Source organism: Serinus canaria, chromosome 2 (genome assembly GCF_022539315.1).
Source record: "Serinus canaria isolate serCan28SL12 chromosome 2, serCan2020, whole genome shotgun sequence".
Taxonomy (NCBI): Eukaryota; Metazoa; Chordata; class Aves; order Passeriformes; family Fringillidae; genus Serinus; species Serinus canaria.
Window position 1 is genome coordinate 63,236,255 of NC_066315.1, and position 21,674 is coordinate 63,257,928.

Below are 21,674 nucleotides of genomic sequence, written 5' to 3' on the forward strand. Positions count from 1 at the left end.
CAGGATTTTCTTCAGGACTGACCCACAGTTCAGTCATCGTGGATAGTGCTGGAATGACCCAGGCTGGTGTTCGTTTGAAACCTTATAATGAGTGATGGTACATCACAATACTTGTGCCAGTTGCTTTGTTCCCTGACTATTTGTGTAAACACACGACGAAGTGTGTTGTCTGTAGTGACTTCAAAGTGCATGTTCCAATTGTGTCCTGTTCTTTTAAGCTAATTTTAAGGGGGTTTAATTTCTGTAGTCTCGGTCTTTCTATATTGATCTTTTCAGATTTTTTTTTTTAAGTTGAAATATTCTGGCTTTACCATACTAGTGGGGACTTCAAAAGCCCTTTTGCCTAAATTCGGCTGTCATACTGGTATCAGTGGTAAGGCAAGCATTGGTTTCAGTAAAGCAGAGTTCATCTGGATGTGAGTAAACTGATTTCCCTTCAGCTCTCATATTGGGATTTCTTCACATACAGCTAACTGTGCCTCTCTTCTCATAGTGGTTTTTTTTTTTTTTTGTGCTCTCTGAGATCTGCAAAAGGTACCTAAAAGAAGCAAGCCTCTCATTGGCAGGTTGAAGTCTGCTATGTAGATTTCCACGTCTTCCTTGAAAATTTGTTAAGGATCTGCAGATTCAGAAGGACAGAAATCAGTGATGTGTGTACAGGCATTCCAGGAAAAAATGTATGCTGGGGACATAAGTGCTTTTCCCTGCTAGGATAAGCATTTTGAACCAACATATGCAGTTCCAACATTTTCTAGCAATAACTTAACAGTAAACGTCTGGTTAACATTTCTGAAGAGACAGTTTGACAACCCTCTATACTCTGCTAATAAGAAGACACTGCTGTTTAAGTTAAATACATATTTTATCCCAAATCTTATGCAACTACTGACTTGAATACCCTCTCCTTCCTATTTATGAATCTTTTGAATGTGTTCCAGTGTTTCACCAAGTTGTGCTGTAGTGTGTGTCATACAGCACAGGTGGTCATCTGCCTTCCAGAGGTAAACTCTTCCCCTCATGTCCTCGGTGGCACACTCTCCATCACCCCACCTTGGAGTGTACAGCACTTAGTATAACAAATTACCACTGAGCAGAAAGGAAGCAGCACTTAGCTGAAACACTGTACCTATTATATATTCTTTATTTCCTGATTGTTCTATTTTATTTTTACTCAATATTAAGCTCTTTTGAGCAGAGTTAAGTGGTCCTGTATCACAGACCACAAATTGCTGCTTGATATTGTCATTATTTTTATAAGTGCTTCAGGTGGTGGCTTGTCAGCTGTTTCAAGCTAATAAGAGGAGAAAGCAAAATTCAGTAAAAATAAATAAATCGTGAAATAGGAGTCAGAAATCAGTAAGTGGAGAACAGGCCTTGCCTAGTATTCCCTGGGTACCATTCTGCTGGCTTCAGCAGTAGTTACATTTGAATAAAAGCTGTACTAATTAGAATTAGAATTTCCCTCCTCCTCTGCCCGAATCAATACTGCTACAAACACTTGCTAAGTCCTGCAGTATCGTTATGTAAGAGGTTTTCTGAACATCTCTAGATCTAAATACAGATCTCTAGAAATGAATAGACTGTCCTTAATACAAGCGCAAAAAAGGTTTTGTGGAAACTGGAGGTTTATCTTGTGCAGTTTTCCTGGTTAGGAATGTTCTGTAGACATGAGACAAGCCACAGAGCTGAGATACAAGCCAAACTTGGTTTGTAATTGTCCAGGAGAACTGCAGGAGCTAGCAAATGTTGGAGCAGGACCCCTCTCATCACCTGTCTAAGGTCTTGGGAGTGTGGGGAGGTTCCTGCTGACAGAGGGTGAAACAGGGTTATTCCAGTTTACAAGAGGGATGTGAGGGAAGACCTGGGAAACTAAACACAAAGGCATGGGGCATTGGCCACCTCTGTAGGAAGCCTGTTCCAGGGTTTGTCCACCCTCTCAATGAAGAACTGATTATTCATGTCAGATCTGAACCTCTCTGAGGGACACAGCTTTGAGCCATTCATATGCATTCTGTCACTGGATCCCAGGGAGAATTCAACACCTCCCTCTCCACCTGCCCTCCTCAGGAAGCTGTAGTGAGCAATGAGGTCGCCCCTTGGCCACCTTCTCTCCGAGCTAGATGAGCCCAGTGCCTTGGCCACTCCCCACAGTACCTGCCTTTCAGTCGTATCACCAGCTTTCCTTCCTTCTTCAGCACATTTGAAGACCTTCACATCCTTCTCAAATATTGGGCTGCAATTTATAGGATTGCATTCCTGTACAATGTTCCCTCAGAGTATGGCAATGCAGTTAGTACAGCTGTAGTGAATCAGTTCAGTGTGTGCTATGTCAGCATTCATTTGCTTTGTGCAGCCCTTTGCAGAGAGGAAAGCGTGGTCTGAAAATGCACTGGCTAACAGTTTGTTTTCAAATGTAACTCAAAGCATAGGTTTTAGCTCATAAATCTCCTTTGAATAGGATTCAAATGTCATTTGAAATCCTTGCTCTTTGAAGACTGTCTTTTCCCTGAAAATCATCTGGACAGAGGATACTCCTGGCAACGGAATTAATCTCTAGCCTCACTCTGACTGCTGATCCATCAGATGCACAGTTGGACATATGCAAGGGCCTGTCTTGTCACACTGAGCTTGCATCAAAATGTTTATTTAACTGAATAGAAATAGACTGGCAGCTCTCTGCTGCACCAGTTTTGCAAGCCAATTACCAAATGTGTGCTAGAAGGTTGTTTTGTAGTTTCTTTTATTAAAAGTATCAGTAATTTCATCACACTGGCATTCTCTGCAATCACAGCATCCATGAACCAGAAAAATCTGTATTTCATGGTTACTGCAGGCCACACACCCAGCTGAGGCTCTGGCAGAAGAGGGCCCCCACCTCAATAAACCACATGTGAAAAATGTTACTCTAGGAATAGGTAGCACAATATCAGGTGAAGTTCTACAAGTTTCTGCTACAATTTGGAGTAGATAAATGTTCCTGGAGGCATGAGTAGATCACAAGGTGCTGTGAGCCACCAGTGTGACACAGGCAAATGTATTCTTCTGTGTCAGGCAAGATATTTCCATAGAAAAGGCAGGTGTTGTGCAAAGCCTTGGTGAGAACTCACCTGTACCACTATGGATAGTTCTCATTCCTCAGGTTCAAGAAAGATCTGTCTGGTATGACTTCAGGGAGGTCTAGTATAAAACAAACAAAGATTAAGCAATTGATTAGGGATGTGGAGAGCCAATAGAAATTTTCTAGAAGAAGCAAGACAAAGACTGAGAGAGCTGTCTTCACTTTCAGCAAAGATAATGATGTAGGCAAAAGGAGGAAAAGAGCTCTTGAAGTGCAAGAAAAAATACGGTAAAGGACACAAACCAATTCAGAATTTCTTTCAAAGATGATGTTACCCTAAACAGCATGCTCTCTGTATCTCTGCAAAGGTCATACAGAGGGAACCAAACCCCTGTTTTTAACCAGTGGCATCACCAGAACCAAATGTATGTGTATGGTGTGAATGTTCAGATTTATATTGTCTATATGTACATACCAATTTTGGCACCAATGCACAAAATTAGAAGAATAATACCTTACTTTCAGTGGGCAAAATACTGAATCCTAAAGGAAAAATGTATTTTCCAGCATTTTAAACAAGATCTGAACTTCTTCCTGCAACATGAGTTAGAGTCATGGAGGTCTCTAGGCTGTTCTGGAGAGACAGGTAGGGCAGGAGAGGTGGAGGAGTTCACTGTATATGAGGGAGAAGAATAGCCCCTGTGGTTAGGGATGATGTAATTGAGAGTCTCTGGGTGAGGATTAGGGGGGATGGATGGCAAAGCAGATCTCCTGATGGAATGCTAAGGATCAGGGTTTATTGGATTGCTTGTTAAATTCATTTGACTTGAGAATTTACCTGTACGACTGGTTTAGTCTTGGTGGCATGTCCAAGGAACAGTATGGTGAACTATATTCTTCCATTCTCTGCATAGTTCGACTTCTAAAAGCTCTGGATCAAACTTTACGTTATCATTTTTAGTCTTTACTGCAGTAGTCTTGAAATCTCCTGTACCTGTAATACTGTTCTTTCTTTATAGGCAGGCAATGTGGTGACAGGAGAGATGGTAGAAGAACTTATTATTTCTGGAGCAGATATTATTAAAGTGGGTATTGGACCAGGTAAGTCAAATAAGGGTGGATTTTGGTACCATTGGTAGAGGATGGAGGAGTTGTCCAGATGGAACAAGTATATAATGCTGTTTCCTTGCCTGTTAGAATGCCAGAACCCACTCAGGTCAATAAAGTACCAGTGAACTTGCACACAGTGTGTTTTAAGAAATTTACATACTGGGTGCCAGTGTTTCATACTGAGCAGTGTTGCATGTTGCACCTTCAGTCTGTGAAGATAGTTGTTATTGGGAGCACTGGGCTGCCTGAGTTCCTGACATTATCACTGATAACGTGTTGTGTCTGGGAACACTTTTCTAGCCTGCTGAAAAGAGGATGAGTCATCCGAGCTAAAGCTCAAAGGATGCTGTGTCCAGGTGTCCACCTCTATCAAGGAAAGATGGGTTTCTGAGTAACTTTATGATTTGTGTTCTGTAAAGCTGAAGTTATCCCTGTCAATGTCTTCAAAGATGAAATGGTGTCAGTTGTGAAATTCGGATAACTTGGCCTCTACCTGTTACTATTGCCTGGGAGTTAAAATTTACATTAATATACTTACATACTATCTATCAGGCTTACATTTCCATGGATAAACAAGAGAACCCTGACTTCCTTCCCCTTCCCCTTCCCCTTCCCCTTCCCCTTGCCCCTTCCCCGTCCCTTCCCCTTCCCCTTCCCCTCCCCTGCCCCTTCCCCTTCCCCTTCCCCTTCCCCTTCCCCTTCCCTTCCCCTTCCCCTTCCCCTTCCCCTTCCCCTTCCCCTTCCCCAATGTTATCTGGCATACACTGCCATAATAGTTCTTTTTTTTTTTTTTTCCCCTTCCTTGTGCCTTCTTTCACATGTTCCTTCTTTTGCTATTTTCTTCTTAGACTGTAGCTGGAGTCACCATATGTGGGCTAGATTTTAAAGTGGCTAACACAAATGCCACTGACAGTATAGCTGTGATCAGCCAGTGCAGTGAAGGCAGATTGTTTACTCTGCAGTGCCAGATAGTTATGGTCCATGAATGGATAACTGGAGCAGAGAAAATGATGTAATAAACATTGCAGTTGTTCCCAGGAAGATATCAGACAATAAATACTGCAAAACACTTGGAGAATCAACACAGCGATTTCATGGTGTAATTGTCTTGGCCAAATTCAGATTTAAAAGAAGAATAATTATAGTGTGTAGCCTCAAACATGGAAATGCGGATAAATGCTGTACAGTCCTCCCTGGAAATCTCCTTGAATAGATCTGTACAAGTTGACCATGAAAACACACAAGTAATAAATGTTTTTCCATCAGGTCTTGAGGCTCTTTTCCAGATAATGATCCATCTTGTTATTATAAAGCATTACATACACTATGCAGTACAAGCCCTGTGGAAATTATGTTTTTTCCCTATTTAATTAAAACTAACTTTTTGACTATTTTGCAAGAATTCTTCTCAGTGTTTTCACTTGGTCAGTTCTTTGAAGGATCTTTGGTAACTTTTGCTTTACTGGTAGCTTGAGTATACCTGCATATCAGTTGAGTGAAGAGATTCAGATTTCACTGCATTTTGGTTTAGAATCTGTTTTGAAATTCTTGTGATCATGCATACCTTTTAGGTCTGTATCCTAAGTTATAGAACCTAGACTGGCAAAAAGTAGTCCTGCTTTTGACTCTTAATTTGAGGGAACAAAATAGAGAAGGTATTCCAAAAGGTCTATAGCCATGTTGCTATGTTGAACTGTAAGTAAGTTGGTTTATATATACAAATATAAAATAAATTATATATAGATAGATAGATACAGATATATACATACTTGATTTTAATCTATATGTACATGCATGCACAATGTATGGGTATAAATAATATAGTTCAATGAGTAGATATAGTTGCTATATTTTCCTTGTTGTTGTACTGTACAGCTTTCAGACGATTACTTATCTCACTTTTTAAATGCTGTGTGCTGATTTTTTTATATTCCCCAAAATTGCCATCTGCCAAATATTCCTGCCTTCAGTATTAAACAAAAGATGGGAAAATTGTTACCAAAAAATCACAGATTTTACCATAGAATTACTTCTTTAAACATGCAGAAGAGAGATAGAAATATTTATTAGAAGAAATAGTCAGGTAATAAATGCTACTGCTGAGTCTCACAGGTTGTGATTCTGGTCCTTTTGCCCCTTCCCTTCAGGCACCTCAGTCAGATTTACTTTTTTGTGATGCAGTAATTCCCTCATTGAGAATTATTACTTTTGGGAATTAAACTGGGACTAGCCCTGGAGAAGAAAGGGGGGACTTAGTCTCCTCAGCTGCAGCTCCCATGAAGTGGCCTGTGAGCATTTCGGAACTCAAGATCCTTTGTGCGCCTTTTATCTGTGAGAAGCCAGCATTGACAATAGAGACATCGTGGGAAAAAAACAATGCTAATAGAAACACATTTTTCTGTATCATTTCTGTCATCCTGATGGGCTATGTTTATTCCTCTCATTCTCTTCTCCAGGTTCTGTGTGTACCACTCGGATTAAGACAGGGGTGGGATATCCACAGCTAAGTGCTGTTATTGAGTGTGCAGACTCAGCACATGGCTTGAAAGGACATATCATCTCTGTAAGTAACTATCATCCACTCTCAGATTCCCACTGTGCAAGCCGTTGTGGAACAGGAGAATCAAACAGTCTAGTACCCTGCATGTTAAAGCCTGTCCTTCTGTCATCTCCAGTTGACTCCTGTATTAGTTCCTAGGACAGTCAGTGGAGATCCAGATGTAAAGAAATCAGCTCTCTAACATTAAAAAGATGTGGGCACCTAACTCCTGTTTTGCCTTTGAAAATCTGCTTCTTTCTTTGTGGAGTAAGCTGTTATGTAAACAGAATAGGAAGCTTGATAGTATTTTCACTGTTGAAGAAAACTGTAATTCCTAAGAAAGACTTCTGAAAAAGGGGTGGAATGTAAACATGACTTTCCTCAGAGTGTGACTGAGGGGCAGGCAGACATAGAGGGGAGTACAAGGTAAAATGATGTGAGCCTATCTGTGCCCTGGTTGGATTGATTCAGCGAGCATCCACACAAAGCTCTGTGTGCAGGGGCAGGAATGTTTGAGGTGGCTGTTTGGAGCACAACTGGCGCATGAGCCACTTATGTTCTCACTAAACTCTGGGGAAATAACAAGCATGTGGAGGAAAAAGAGCATCTGTCTGTATTGCCTGCTAATGGCAGTTTCTGCTCTTGTCAGCGAGACCAGATTCACCTCACAGAGAGAAAGTAAATTGGTAAGCATGGCCCCAGACTGAGCTGGAGTGCAGTCTGCAGCACCCAAGGGTCCTGTGTGCTTGGGCACACACAGGCAGTCAGTGTGTCCTGGCCATGTCAGGCTGGCACAGCCTCTTCAGGCTGCCTGTGAGGCAGCTGCTCATGGGGAGGGCACAGGGGCTCACCTGTGTGCTGTGCTCACAGCCAGCAGCCTCCCTCTGCCCCTCTAGGAGAGACCACACACTGGATTTTAGTTCTCCTGCCATGTAAGATCACTGGAAGGCCCTGGTTTCTTCGACCCAGTTGGGACTAATATCCATGGGAGGAAGGAATTTGTGTTTCATTGCTGAGGAGGGAGGTGACAGGAAAACTGATTGAGGGTGGGCAAAGGGTTTGGCTGGATCTCTTAGAGTATAATGGAGCAGGAGCATGTGTTACAGTCAGATCTCTCTTGCTCTTTATTGTTAATGAATATGCAGTCCCTCCTCTCTGTGGCTCCTCTATATGAATTTTGCAGGAAAAAAGAGAAGCAGTCTGTGATTTCTTTGACTTGGGCAGTATTGCAAGTGTTTCTGTCTATAACAGACAGTAGAACTTGTGCAGTGGAGCATGAACACCTCACTCATTACTGTGAAAGCTGCATAAGTATAGGTGTCATCCTGGTGATCAGAGACCCATCCTAGTTTTGCAATAATCATTTTCTGCTAGCAGCCCTCAGAAGAATGCTGTTATCTTGATTTTACAAAACAACAGGGAGTCTGTATTCAGACTGTTGAAAAATTAGATGGTTCTGTACTATATCTCCTTTCCTGCTTTGGGAATGGATCAGTTCTTGACTTGCTCAGGTTTCAATGGTTGCACACCTATCAGCCCCCCTATCAACATCTGGGTCAAGAGAAATACCTTCAGCTGCAGCTCACATCACTTCAGCTCAACTCTGTCACCTAATCTAAGAAGAGTAAAGCAAGGGTAAGGATATTATGCCTGAATTCTGGAGCATTCGTATGGATGTTGGTGTATTTATTAGGGAAAGAAAAGGTTGGACTAGCATGGTTGTTGCCAGAGCTCTGGCAAGAATATTATGGAAGAGAGGTATCCTCATGACAGAAAAACACCATATGGCAGCAATTCTAAGTATAGAATTGGGTCTGGTGGCAACAAGTATACATGGCATCCCTCAAAATGTCTCACTGCTGTCTTTCTGCAAACTGAAGAAGGGACACACTCTACTTGAGCCAAAAAAAAATCCCTACAGGCAGAGTATTACCACAGCTGTCTATGTCAATTCCCCAGGAGAAAATGTGTCCAGCAGTTATTGTTATGTTGATATGAAAGTAGCAGGAAGGATGTGAAAAGATTCAAAGCCTAACAGCTAGATTCATGTAGATTGTGGCTAATGGTGTGATATGGGTTAGTCCCTTGGGGTACTTTCTTGTATCCACTTCTGTCTTGTCCAGTACCTTTATCAAATTAACTCCTCATTCTTGTTATGTTGGTACAATTTGCATATGCAGGAAAAGAAGTCTCGCTCTCAGAATGAGGAAGTGATGGTGCTGAGCACAGTATAGGCACTGCAGAGAACACAGCACAACTGAATCCTGAGGTTCAGGAGCTGTGGCAGGATGGGAGCAAAAACTGGGATTATAAACGTACCTGTTACTGAAGTTATCATGTATGATTTTTGGAACTGATTTGTTGACAAGGAAAGTGACAATTTTCAGGCAAAAATGATAGTCCAAGTGAACACCTGGTGTCTGTCTAGTCATTTACACAGAGAAGTAGGAGGTAAAATTGCACCAGTTACTTTCTTCATGCTAAATTATCTGTAAGACTAAAAGCTCACCTCAGAAATGAATCTTTCATGACTCATGGAAAGCAGAGAGGAAACCCTCCGTGAATTACAGGAATGGTTTCTGTCCCATGCTATTTGTCTGGGAGCCAGTAGTCTCAGTTTTCATTCTTGCAATCCATTGGCCTTGAGAAAGTGCTGCAGCGGGTTACAGTGGAGGGAGCCTGCTGGAGATGTTTCTTCTAGGTCAGAGAACTACTCTGCTGGACAGAGGCAGTCACATATTCTAGGAAGCCAGCAATGTGGGGAATGGAAAGCAGCCCTGCATGTGTCCTCTCTCATGTGGCTGTCATTTGACAGAGATCCCTGTTTCCCCTTCCCCCTGCCTGGGTGATAGGTCACCAGCATTCAGTGAAAAGAATGACTAAGGGCTTCTTCACCCAGCTACTGCCATACTGTCCCTTTTTCCACACGGAGCACTTTCCACACAGAAACACACTCAGTATGTTAGAATAAAGCACCCTATGTATTGTTTTTACTGCTGTATATGCCACATACAGTATATATCTTCTGCATAATAAATAGCTATCAATTTACTGATACCAGCAAATAGATAGCTACAGTGTTCTGTAGAAAGCACTGGTTATGCAGTTTATTATAAAGGTTGCTTGAAACATAAATCATAGTTATAAACTCGTTATGAATTGCATCTAATACTAAATGTTCAACCAGTGTATACTGGTTTTCCATGCTGTATTTTTTTTCTTACTTGGGCTAAATTTTGTTGCTGCAAAATGGCTTATCTATCTGGAGAACAAGACTGGGGACAAAAACAGTACTTCAGCCACATTAAGGAATTCTCTTGGGAAAGCTGCTTTCCCCTGTCCTCTTCCTAGCACCCACTTGGCTCAGAATTGTGCTGTGTACAGGTTCCGTGACCATAACCCTTTCCAGTTGTCTTACTTTGGTGTTATTCCAGTTCTCCTGAATTCAGAGGCAGATTTTTACAGATAAGTTTCCCCAGGGTTCTGAGGTAGAAGCTAAGCCTGCAGCAAACTCTATAACTGAAGTCCAGCCAGTCATTTTGAACCCAAACCCAGGGCCCTGTTGGAACAAGCTGAATTTCAAGGGTTAGCTTCCAAGGCAATGCAGTAGCAGAACAGTCTTACTTTGTCGACAGAGTGCCTGGTTTTTTTTCACAAGGAATGAAGTGCTTTACTGCATATAGCTTTATTATATAGCATCTTCTGACATAACTGCTTAGTATGTTCCCTTTTTGTTTCCCTTTCTGTGAATCACTAAATTTACCTGCTTATCTGAAGTAACTGAAGACATCTACTGATAAAGAAGGACTGTGAATCATCATCATCATCAGTTCCTTTTATCTTAAATGGTAACCCTTGAGCTTTTAAGTCTCTTTAGCTGCTCAGCATTTTGTAATTTGGTAACATTCAAAGTGATATTTTTGAAGCTGGTGATTAATGGTTACACAGTAAGGTCCCCCCATCCTCATGGCACCTTTGAAAGCATAAAACCTTCACCACTGCCACTACTGGGTTTGTTACAAAAGTCAGATACTCAGCCAGCCAAAAACAACTGACTGCAACCCACCTACCAAAAAGCATTCAAAGCCAATGTCTCTCAGATAGTAAGAGTCTAAGACTGTTCTTTGAAGATTATTAGGCTCTTCTTTCTACCATGTCTCTTCCTCCCTGACACATGCACACACACTCACACCCTCCTCCAGGCTATGACAGACTTGTTAAAGGGAAAGAATTGCACAAGCAGAGCCATTAAAAGGAGAGAGATTCAGCTGTCAGCCCAGCACCCATTCCTGGAGCTGACAGCAAGGGTGTCTAAGCTCAACAAAAGGCATAATGTGCTAGAGGTTATCAGCAAATGGAATAAAAGCCTTAAAAGTTCTATCAGGCACTGTTTGCAGTGGGGTGCCCTTTGAAAAGCCACTCACTTTTGGATCCACCTGTTCAGTTTGTGTCTGAATCCTTTTCTGGGCACACAGAGTTTCTAACCCACAGCCCCGCTGGCAGCTGCCCATCAAAGGCAGCTCTAATATGGCTGATGGAGGGGGTGTCTGGCTGTGCTCGGCCGCAGGTCATGCACAGCCATGCGTTTCTGCCAACAGGGAGGTGAAACAGCAGGAGGGAACCAGCCAGTCTGGGGGTAGCTTCAAAAGCAGGGAAGATGTTGGCAGTCTGCAGTAGATCCAGATTATCAAAGGAATGGGGAGCTCTCCTGGTACAATGACTGTGTAGACTAAAGGATCTTTCATCTGGTGCTCAGACTTTTACAAATCCTAAAGAACCATAGCACATGATGAGCTCTGCTGTGCGCCATTCCTTTTTTACAGCTCTGTCACACATATACAACCTCCCTCCCCTCAGCTGAACCCCCTTCATCAGCCATTGCATTGCACTGAAACTGAAATGTGTAGGTCTAAAATGCTAATAGTCCATAGTGCTGTTGCTTCCTTACCAAGACCGTAGCAAACAGTAAGGAGTAGGATGAGAGGCTCATTTTCACTTACCAAAAATTGTATTAACTAGGTTTGTTAGAGATTATCAGATAAAAATCCAACATAACTGATGGTATATTCCCTCTTCCCTCCCACTGTGACCTTTTCATATATTGTAAATTGCTGAGAAATTGGTTTTAAATGTCTTCAGTGGTTTAAGGTAGAGGCTTGTGGTACCTCTGCATCATACAGCCTTGCATTAAAATGGCAGGGGATGATTCAGATCATCAGAGGAGGTTTTGTTTTCTGGTTTCTGGGATTTGGAAACTTGCAGTCAGGAATTTGCATTGCTGCTGTTACCAGTGGTATTATCAGTAGACTGTACAGTAGAGTAGGTGAGTCTTGAGGAGGTAAGCAGTGGAAAGGATTATTTGGATTCTGTGAAAATGTAGCCAAGATGATACATCCCAAGTGCACGGTCAGCTGTCTTGACATGCTGTTCCTAAGCAGGGGCCACAGTGCTGCAGTTCTCACTGGGTCCCTGAGTGACCTCGCTGCCACTCAGTCATGTTTTCTTTGTGCAGGACGGAGGATGCAACTGCCCAGGAGATGTCGCCAAAGCGTTTGGTAAGAGCCGTGTGTTGTGACACCCCCACGTGTCTCCAGCGCCCCTGGCAGCAGGGATGCAGGAATCGGTGTGACCCTGAATGTGTAATCAATTAGCAGGAGGTTAAGTTAGTTCCTGCAGCTGACTCCAGTGAAATTAATGCACCAGGCATGAATTTGCTCTTTGGAACAGACAGTCCAAATTCTGCAGTGCAAAACATAGAGTGGTTAAAGTGATATTTAGAAATTATCTGCCAGGTGAGTATGAGATACACCTGCTGTGAGAGTACGAAGAAAACTGATAAGAGTTTCTTCTGAGTAGGGTTCAGAGATGCCTGTAATGTTATCAGGCCTGGCTGATTTGAGCCCTGAGTGGAAGAAGAGCTGGTGGAATGCATGTTGGACAGAAGAGCAAAACAAAAAGGCAGGCCAGATTCCTGGAGATGTTCTTGGGATCAACTGTCCACTTGAAGAGATGAGATTTTATTTATACTGTATCCCCTAGAGCTAGGCAGATGTCTGAAACATCTAAGTTAGTAATTAACAAAATTTGCTTATATGTAAGTAAGTTCAGTGAATTGCACCAGCTCTTGGTGATAGAAAGAGGATTTAATCTGTGAGTATGGTCTGTGGGGCATGAGAGTTATGTGGTTATGGGGGAGGAGGGGTCAAAATCATGATTGTCACTTAGCTATAACCTTTTTACAGCAGCATATGGGATGCAGGCACTAAATGCATCCTGAGATGACAAGACACTTAAAGGTACTCTCTCACCTCCCAAAAGGCCAGACTCTTTGGAGGTGTCAAGTTGGGTAATGCCTGGAATACAGTGGGACAGCAGAGTCTCTCACTGGGATTTCAGGGTGTTATGAAAACAAGACATAGTGCATTATGATACAAAATGTCTGCTTTGCAGGAAGCTTTGCAAGTATGGAAAGTAGAGGCAGGCCTAAACTCAGATTTCAGACTTGCCAAGAAAAACTCTAGGCCTGGAACTCAACTCCTGGAAAGGTTGAAACCAAAATCTGTCTTCGAAGTTTGCAGATAGCTCCTGTTTTGAGACAGATCAGGTCACAAGGAGGACTTAATTAGAGAATTCTAAGAACAGCTGTGGAGTGATTGCTACCAGCAAGGAGTGTGCTTGGTCATAAGATTTCATATATCCCTTGTGTTACCCAGTGGTGATGTGATGCAGATACTTCCCAGCTGGGTGATTCCAACATAGCTGAACAGCAGCATCCACCCTCTTAGACAAGATTGTGTTAAAAAAATGCCCAACCTCTCCTCAGCCCTCACTCTGACATGGTGCCTGCAGTGAGGTCTTTATTCTGCCTTTCTCTGGCTTCACAGCTCACCAAGTTCTTACTGGTGGTGTGGTCCATGGGAGCTTGTGAACTGAAACTGTGACTTCACTGTATTCCCAGCTGTCTGCACAGAAACCTGGCCTGTGGAAAAGGTCTTTCTTCAACAAGAGCATTTCCAGAAGCTAGAACAACAGGAAGCAACTTCACAGTGTTTCAAATGTTTTTCCTTGTAGTGTTTATTACAAGTCTGGAAGATCCCTGTAGTCTCTTTGGACTAACTGAACCTGATCCTGCTTAAAACCTGTGAAGAGACAGTTTCTGGCTTTGCTGTTCATCAAGAGGTGCTGGTATTCCCAGTGGTATGTGTCTGAAGACTGCCACAAGATTATCCCTTGGACAGAGGAGCATCAGAAAGCTGACATTTTCCAGGCAGTAGTTGTACTCTTGATAGTAACCCAGACAGATCAGTGTGACTGTGTGTCACAGCTACAGAGCTGGAAATGATGGAGATGACCCTGAGGCAATAAACTTACTGTATCTGGTTATGTGCACTTGACATAGACACACTGTGAACATCTGACAAGCTGGATCCAGATATGCCTTTGTCAAAGGTATGTGGCAAAATAAGCTTTGACATAACATTATTACTATCAGTGTTTATTGAGTGATACTGAGGTGATTGGCTATCTGAATCTCATAGAACATAGCCACCATGCCCAACATTTACAAGTCAAAGCCTTGATACTGAATTGACTGGCACAGACCTCTGTGCTTGAGTTACACGAATGAATTGGATGGCAAAGACCAGGTGATAAAACACCCAGACCTACAATTTCATCTAGGGATGAAGGCCTGAACAAAGCATTGACAATAGACAAGAAGAGGACTTTGGTTAAAGTAATTGTGCTGTCTCTTTCTGGTGGATCACTGTAAAATCTTCATGGGATAGGATGATTCCCCAAAAAGCAGTGACAAGAGCATCTATTTGAATTATGGGAAGTACGAGGGAGTCCCAGATGCGAAGACAAGCACTGGAAAATGGCTAAAGGTGTGACTGGAGGAGCCAAGTTATGGAAACAGAAGGAGTAGATTGGATCAAGTGAGAGAATTGTGAAGAACCAAGAAATTGATGTTGAGAAGTTTTAAGGTACACCTGTGACTTGGTGTCAGGACTCAGAGGCAGATTGGGCATTTTGACAGGTGGGAAACAAGATAGAAGCCTATTTAAAAATGCAAGGAACAGGGAAGCACTGAAGATGAGGAACAGAAATGCTGGGAGAAACATACTTTGGGAGAGACTGCTGGAGTTCTGGAGCTGCTGGATGGGAACCTGGTATGCATTTGGTAAACTGAATGAAAAAGATGTAGGTTGATAGGAAAGAAAAGAGCTGTTTTGATTCAGGAATGAGAGAAAGCATGAAAGAAATTTTTGATGGGGTCTCAGATGGTTCATACAACTGAACCCTTGGAAAGGCTGATAACATGAGCACAGTTCTCAGACTGCTCCAGGGAGGCACTACTGTCTCCTTTTTTAATGATGAGAAGTCAAAGCACAGAAATACTAAGTTCAATTGCCTGAGGTCACATATATTTTTTTGACAAGAAAGCATGTGCCTTTTGAATCCTATGCCAGCATCTTTAACACATTACTGCTGTTCCTTATAGCAGTGGTGAGAAGAGATGCAGGAGCAGGGAAGGAAAAGGAAGGAAAAATCATAAGGAAAAGTCAACTGGGGACATACGCTAGTTTCAGATTATACTAGATCACACTGTTTTTTTCTCCTGTTTTCAACAGCTGTGTGTTTACCTACTGCTGCAAAGGCTTCCTGGCTCAGCTGGAGCACAGGTGAATGTTAATTCCAGGGTGAGCTCTGGTCCAGGCAAACTTATGCTGCATCTGCCTGGAGGGCTGCCCAGCTCACAAATCCAGGCCGACTCCAGCTGAATTTGTGTAGAGCCAATCTGGTTATCAGTGACTTGTATAATCAGGCATACAAAAGACATCTGAGGGACTCTGTCCAGATCCAGCAGAACTCTGTGAGTGCTGCAAGCTCGGGCTGGCGTCAGCACTGCTATTCTGTAATGGCTTGAAAGAGAAGGCACTGTGAAATGGGAATGAGCAAAATCAGCCCAGATACAGCATAGGCCTCAAGGGGAAAGTCAGTGCACCAAAGTGGCATTGTGTAAAACCAGGACAAGTCTGGCCAACTCTGACTGAGCTGCTGGGATGCTTGTGTGCAACATACCCCATCACATTCTGTGATACTAGGGGGTTGTTGCCAGGTGTTTCCAGTCCTCTACAACCTAAAATAATGGCATGCTGTCAATCTGTACTTGAAAACAAAAGACTGCAGATGGATGTTGCAAACGTCACCAGTGCTTCTGCTGGTTATACAAGAAAAACATGCATAAGTTAAAGACTGTGCTAAAAACTACAACTTTCTGGTCGGATATTAACTGATGGAAACATAATGGAACAGACTTGAAACTTTCAGAGATGTTTGCAACCCTGAAGCACAGTGGAAGGTTCTGGAGAACATTGGAAAAGTATATTTAATATGGGCTTGTCATTTCTGGAGCAGCAGGGCTCCAAGCATGTGTCGTTTCAATGTTTAGACGTGCTGCATCTGCTGTAACATAGCTCCTCTCTTCTGGAATAGCTTGATGAATTATGTTGTAGTTTGCAAAAGTTACTCAAGTTGGATGAGTTTCAATCCTGTAATTCAAACGTATTTTCTTCCCTCCCAGAAATAGGCAGCCAAAAGGAAAATAATAAATAGATACAGAAGTGCACAGGAACCAAAATTCTGTGACTTTGAAGTGTAGTTTTCATGTGCCTTTTGCATTATTAATTTGAAGGCTGTAAGACCCACAACCAAAAATGGCACTAGAATTGGGGATCAGGAGATACTATTGACACAGCAGAATCCAGAATGTCTTTTGGCAGGCTTTTGACTTGTTAAAATTCCCTCTTTGCAGCCTTGGCCTCAAATCTGTCCCTCCTTCCTCACGTTTTCTTCCACCCATGAAGAAGACATTAGCTAGGTTTTCCAGGGTACTTGTTTTTTGCAAAGATGGAGCAAGGTTGTGCTAGGTAGCAACAGGAATTTGCCACCAGTAATTAAAAGATGAGTATTCCTTTTGTTTTTGGCAGGCTGATAGTAGTAGCAGACATGAGTTAAACCAAGATTTTAAAACTCAGCCATCTGAAACAAGAAAGCTCAGGAGAAATCTGCCAGGCAGCTGACATGATAGGATACCTGAATGGGTGCCTGGCTATAAATATTGCTTGTGATGTGCTTTGCATTAGCTTCATTTTTAGTATCCCTTTACCATGGACACAGTGTTCCTTTCAAGGAGGCACCAGGCAAAGGGAGGTGAGGTCAGCAGAGCAGCTGGGTGCTCTGCCCCCAGGCACTGCTGCCAGCTCTGCTCTTTGGCAAAGGAGTAGAGGAAGGAGCTGGCACACTTCACTCTTGTCATGTGTTCTAAGATCATAATATTCTCAACTTCAGGTTTGGTAGAAGCTGAGCAGATGTGATAGGGATTTCACTTACTTTTCAGATTTCAAGGTCTGGTGCTATTGTTTGGATAGTGACAGAGATCAGAGCAAATCCTAATGCCAGACTTACCTAGTCTGGGATCTCCTCAGAGTTCAGATTTGTTCTTAGGAGGATGGGTGTAGTTCAAGCTCATCTGCTTTCTGTGAAGTGTGGTTTATAGCTCAGTTCTTTTGCCAGTTCTGGAAAGAAGCTGAGCAGAGGGGAGGCCTTTTCTGGCACATACACACTGAAGAAGCAGAGAGCATGAACCGGAAAATGCTTTGTTTCAGGGTTGGGTCACTACAGGCTCATAAAAGACTAAAAGCCAAACTTTTCCAAGCAAGACTAGATATGCCAAAATATCACAGGGGGAGCTGCTGGTGGAATAGTTCCAGCCCAGCTGGAAATATTGGAGATCACAGTGGAAAATTAAGAATTATTCCAAAAACCTTTTTCCTGATCTTACTCCCAGCAGAGCTGATTTCAATAGTTACAAAGCCAGAGAAGATAGACAGACTGAACAGTCATGACTGAGTATTCAGTCTTGCTGTTCAGTATCTGGAACATATTTAGGACTTGTAGCTATGGGTTAGATTTCCTTTGTGGTGTGTGCTGAGAACCATAGAACCCAGGAGTGATGGTCCTTGGACCAGAATTTTTAAACAGGAACCAAATGCAGACCCATCCAGATCTCTTTGACTAGGAATCATCCAGAACAACACTGAACACAGACTGGTGATGGACTTTAAAAATCATAATTTCAGTTAAAAATCTGAGTCAATCGTTTTATGTCATTGCTGGGAGGATTGCATTACATCCATGAGTCTGCCTTCCTTCAGGGTACATTCCCACTCTCCACTTGGCCTAGAAAGCTCTTGAAGTAGGAACCATCTTCTCCTGTGTATAGCATTGAGCTGTACAGAGTCAACAGGCCCCAGCCCTGTGTTTAGGACTGCTGATTGCTGCAATCACAGTTAATAAGGAATTGTGCTCAGATACTATTTTGGAGTGTAGGGTTGAAACTGAATTTGAAAATAAAAGGCTGTGGGATAGAGTAGAATAATTTATATCTTTGTCATTGTAACAGAAAAGGTTTTTTTCCATTTAAAGTACCAGAGAAATACAATTCAGCCTGTGTCAGTTCTAAAGTAAAACTTTTCGACCAAGTTTGCTTGGAGGGAGGGGACTCCATACCAAACTATTCAATGCTGGTTATTCTTTCCAGAGATCACTGTGTTCTTGCTTTGGCTTTCACCTTCTCCTTTCCCTGACTTTTTACATGTCCTTTTGCTGATCACAGGAGCTGGTGCTGACTTCGTCATGATTGGAGGAATGTTTGCAGGCCATGACCAGAGTGCTGGAGAAATTATAGAAAGGAACGGCAAGAAGGTGAAACTATTTTATGGAATGAGCTCTGATACAGCCATGAAGAAGCATGCAGGAGGGGTTGCTGAATACAGGTATGAATTCCACACAGGAGCAATTGCAGTGAGCCCTCCATCCAGGAACTTTTGGAGCAGAATTGGGCTGAAGGAAACAGGCCTGTGCTGCTATTCCCATTGAAGCAGCTGTTGCCTACATTTAAAACAGGAGATCTGAGGGAGGGATGACATCCAGAGGCAGATGGGGAGAAAGAGCTGGGGTTGGCTAGCTGAGAGCAGTGATGTTCACTCATTTGCAGCTGATATGTTTTGCAGTCACTGCTGCACCAGTTGTGTGGTCTGGGAAGTCACTAGGCACTCTTCTGACTTACTGCTCCATTAGGATGTGTATGAACTAAATGCTGGAACATGACATACCAGGCTGCAGTTTCTGTCCCCCTGCTTGTCCACACTGGGTGTCTTCTTGGTGTAGGGATTCCCAGCTGCCCACATGCTCCCTTCTGCTCTAAGAAAGTGGGTGCTGGTGAGCTGGTGAAGCTCGGCTGCAGTTTCCCCAGTACAGAGATGAGGGCCCAGGGCTTCCAAAACACTCAGTCACTAGCAGCTGCTCAGGGACTCCCTTCTGCATTTGTTGGGCAGTCTTCATAGGCAGCAGAAAACTGCTGCACAGTTTTTCCAGCCCTCTTTTGGTAACAGAGCACCAGAGTAGCCTTAAATAATGCAGAAGCTTCATTTTTGAGCTAACTCCTCAGGGGAGAGGAAAGGAAGACAGATTTTGCAAAGAAATCTGTTGTCCATTGCTGTTTTACTCTGGAAAGTGCTGGCAATGTTGACTTCTTGGAAAAGCAGATGACATCAGAAAACCTCTGTGTCTTTTCTCTTATGAGTGGCAGTTTTAGTCACTACCCTTGGACAACATGGTTCTTACATACTTCATTAGAGAATGACTCCTGTCTTACAGTAAACACCGGTTTATTGAGGAGTCCCTTTTGATTCTTCTCTGCTGGCATAGATTCAGGCTCTGGTCCCATCTGGTAAACTGCTGTTTGCAGGAGTCTCCTGCAGAACCTGCAGTTCCAGCCAGACCCTCAGGATTGATGGGTTTTGTTGGCCTCATCTGCTACAACCACTCCAGCATACAGGTTTTTCCCAATGTGTCCAGCTGCTACCATGGATAAGAGTTGCAGCTCTGTGAAGGTGACAGCACAGAATGTAAAGCAGAATGGGATCCACAAAATGAAATGGAATTCATGCTTTGACACAGAGATAAGCTGACAGATAGCAATCCCAGATGTCATGCTAGGTAGAAGGATTTTTGATCCCACCTCCTGTTCTCCACCCCGGCATCAACTCTTGTGGTGGTTTTTCTCTGCACCATAAAATTGTGTATTTGTTCAAATAGCACTTAGTGGAGTGCAAAGTAGTAAAACTTAGCCACCATCAGAGCATTTACAACCATCTTCTTTGGCCTAGTTTGTGGCATTACAGAGTTATTTGGGTTGGAAGGGACCTTTAAGGTTCATCTAGTCCAACGTCCCCATAATGAGCAGGGGCATCTTCAACTAGATGAGTTTGCTCAGAGCCCTGTCCAGCTTGGCCTAGAGTGTTTCCAGGCATGAGGCATCTACCAGGTCTCTGGGCAACCTGTTCAGTGTTTTTGCTTTCAAACACAACTGTTTACTGTTTTTTTTGCAGAAGAAAGAGCTGCACAAGATGCCATCTGCATCTGAGACAAGCTGAAGTGATGCACCAGACAGATGTGGTTGCATATCTCTGAGCTTTAATTCACTTTGGTTTCATGTGCCACTGCCCAGAAGCGGTGCACAGTCTGGGGGCTCTTTTTTCTTTTTTTGTTCCCCAGCAAGTCTGCTTATCATCAGAGTCTCTGAACAAATGGTCTGAGTGGACAGCACTAATAAGTGTCTCATAATATAAAAGTGGCAGCTGCCCATTGCACGGTGGTGCTGGCAGCCTTTACCTGAATGATCATTTCCTGTCCTGTGATACCCTGAGCTTGAGTCAGCTGGTGTGTGGGAAAGGCCTGATGCTGCTCAGGCATGTGGTTAATGGCATCTCCCTGAGAGCCATCTCACTGAGCAGCCCAAGCATGCTGTGAGTCTCTCAGTGCAGCATATTCATTAGGGCCTGGCCTCCACAGAGCTGGTGAAAGATGTAGGAAGAGTTTGAGAAAGCTGGCTGTACCAGGAGGACAAAGGACTAAGGCAGCTCTTAAATTCTATTCTACCTAATTAAGTGTGTGTGAGCTGGCAATAAAATTTATTGCCAGCAGGAGAACTAATTGACACTGGTCCCTCTTAAAAATGAGTATAAAGTGCAAGTCTTGTAGGAGCAAAGGTTATCCAGAAAGGTGCTGTATTTGGCTCCGTCTAAACAGACCTTTTGAAGTCATTATGGGCAATGCTATGCAAATTTGGCTTGATCCATAGCTGTATTTTGATTTACATCCTTGGTTTGAGAATTTCTTGAGGTCCAGGTTCTGAAACTTTCTCAGCAGCAAAGGAGCAGGAGCACAATCTGAAATTTTTAGTCTCTGTTTAAATACTGCATTTCTGTGCCACTAATAGGTAGCATAGGGGGAGTCTCCCAGTCTACTGCTAGATACAACAGCTCCAAACACTAAATCTGTGAGCTTTGGCTCTTAACTAGGGAAGTGCTGATACTCATCTTCACTCTATAACCATGACAACTGACCTGGCTACTTGTACCAGCCTTGGGCTCGATCTTTCTTGCCCTGTTCCCAGCATGAGTGTCACTGTGATTTAAAAATAGCAGCTGCTAAATCCAGCATTGTAAATGTGCTAGGCAGTGAAGGAGGATTTGAAACAGCGTAAGGTTTTCTTTTAAGTGCTCTTATAGTAAAAATTACAGGAAGTTTAATCACTTCCTAGTTAAGCTGAAGGCAAGCTAGAACCAAAAGGGCTCTTAGTCAGCATTTTAAATGCTGGATACCCCAAACTTGACCCAAACAGGTCAGGTGAGTGGGGCTCCTTTATATGCATTTAAAAAGCCCAGCTGTAAGTCTGTATTGGTGACCCAAATAAGCTGTTTTGTCTTTAAAAGAGCCTGAACACTCAGTCTGTTATTGGAGTGGTGGGGAGCTCAGTGTGCTCAGTACCCTTCAGAATCAGACTGCTTGTCATTTAACTTCATCTTCTCAAAATTACACGTGTTGGCTGAAGAACCT

General features: G+C 42.9%; 1 protein-coding gene across 3 annotated transcripts in view; it reads left to right on the forward strand.

Annotated features, from left to right (window-relative positions):
- Positions 1–21,674, forward strand: part of GMPR (guanosine monophosphate reductase) — a 41,936-nt gene that overhangs the window by 10,640 nt on the left and 9,622 nt on the right. For all 3 annotated transcript variants that reach the window (XM_009085673.4, XM_050971606.1, XM_050971607.1), the window contains exons 5-8: positions 4,078–4,159; positions 6,625–6,731; positions 12,220–12,262; positions 18,388–18,547. In XM_009085673.4, coding sequence (XP_009083921.1) covers positions 4,078–4,159; positions 6,625–6,731; positions 12,220–12,262; positions 18,388–18,547 — 392 coding nt within the window. The remainder of the gene's footprint in view (positions 1–4,077; positions 4,160–6,624; positions 6,732–12,219; positions 12,263–18,387; positions 18,548–21,674) is intronic.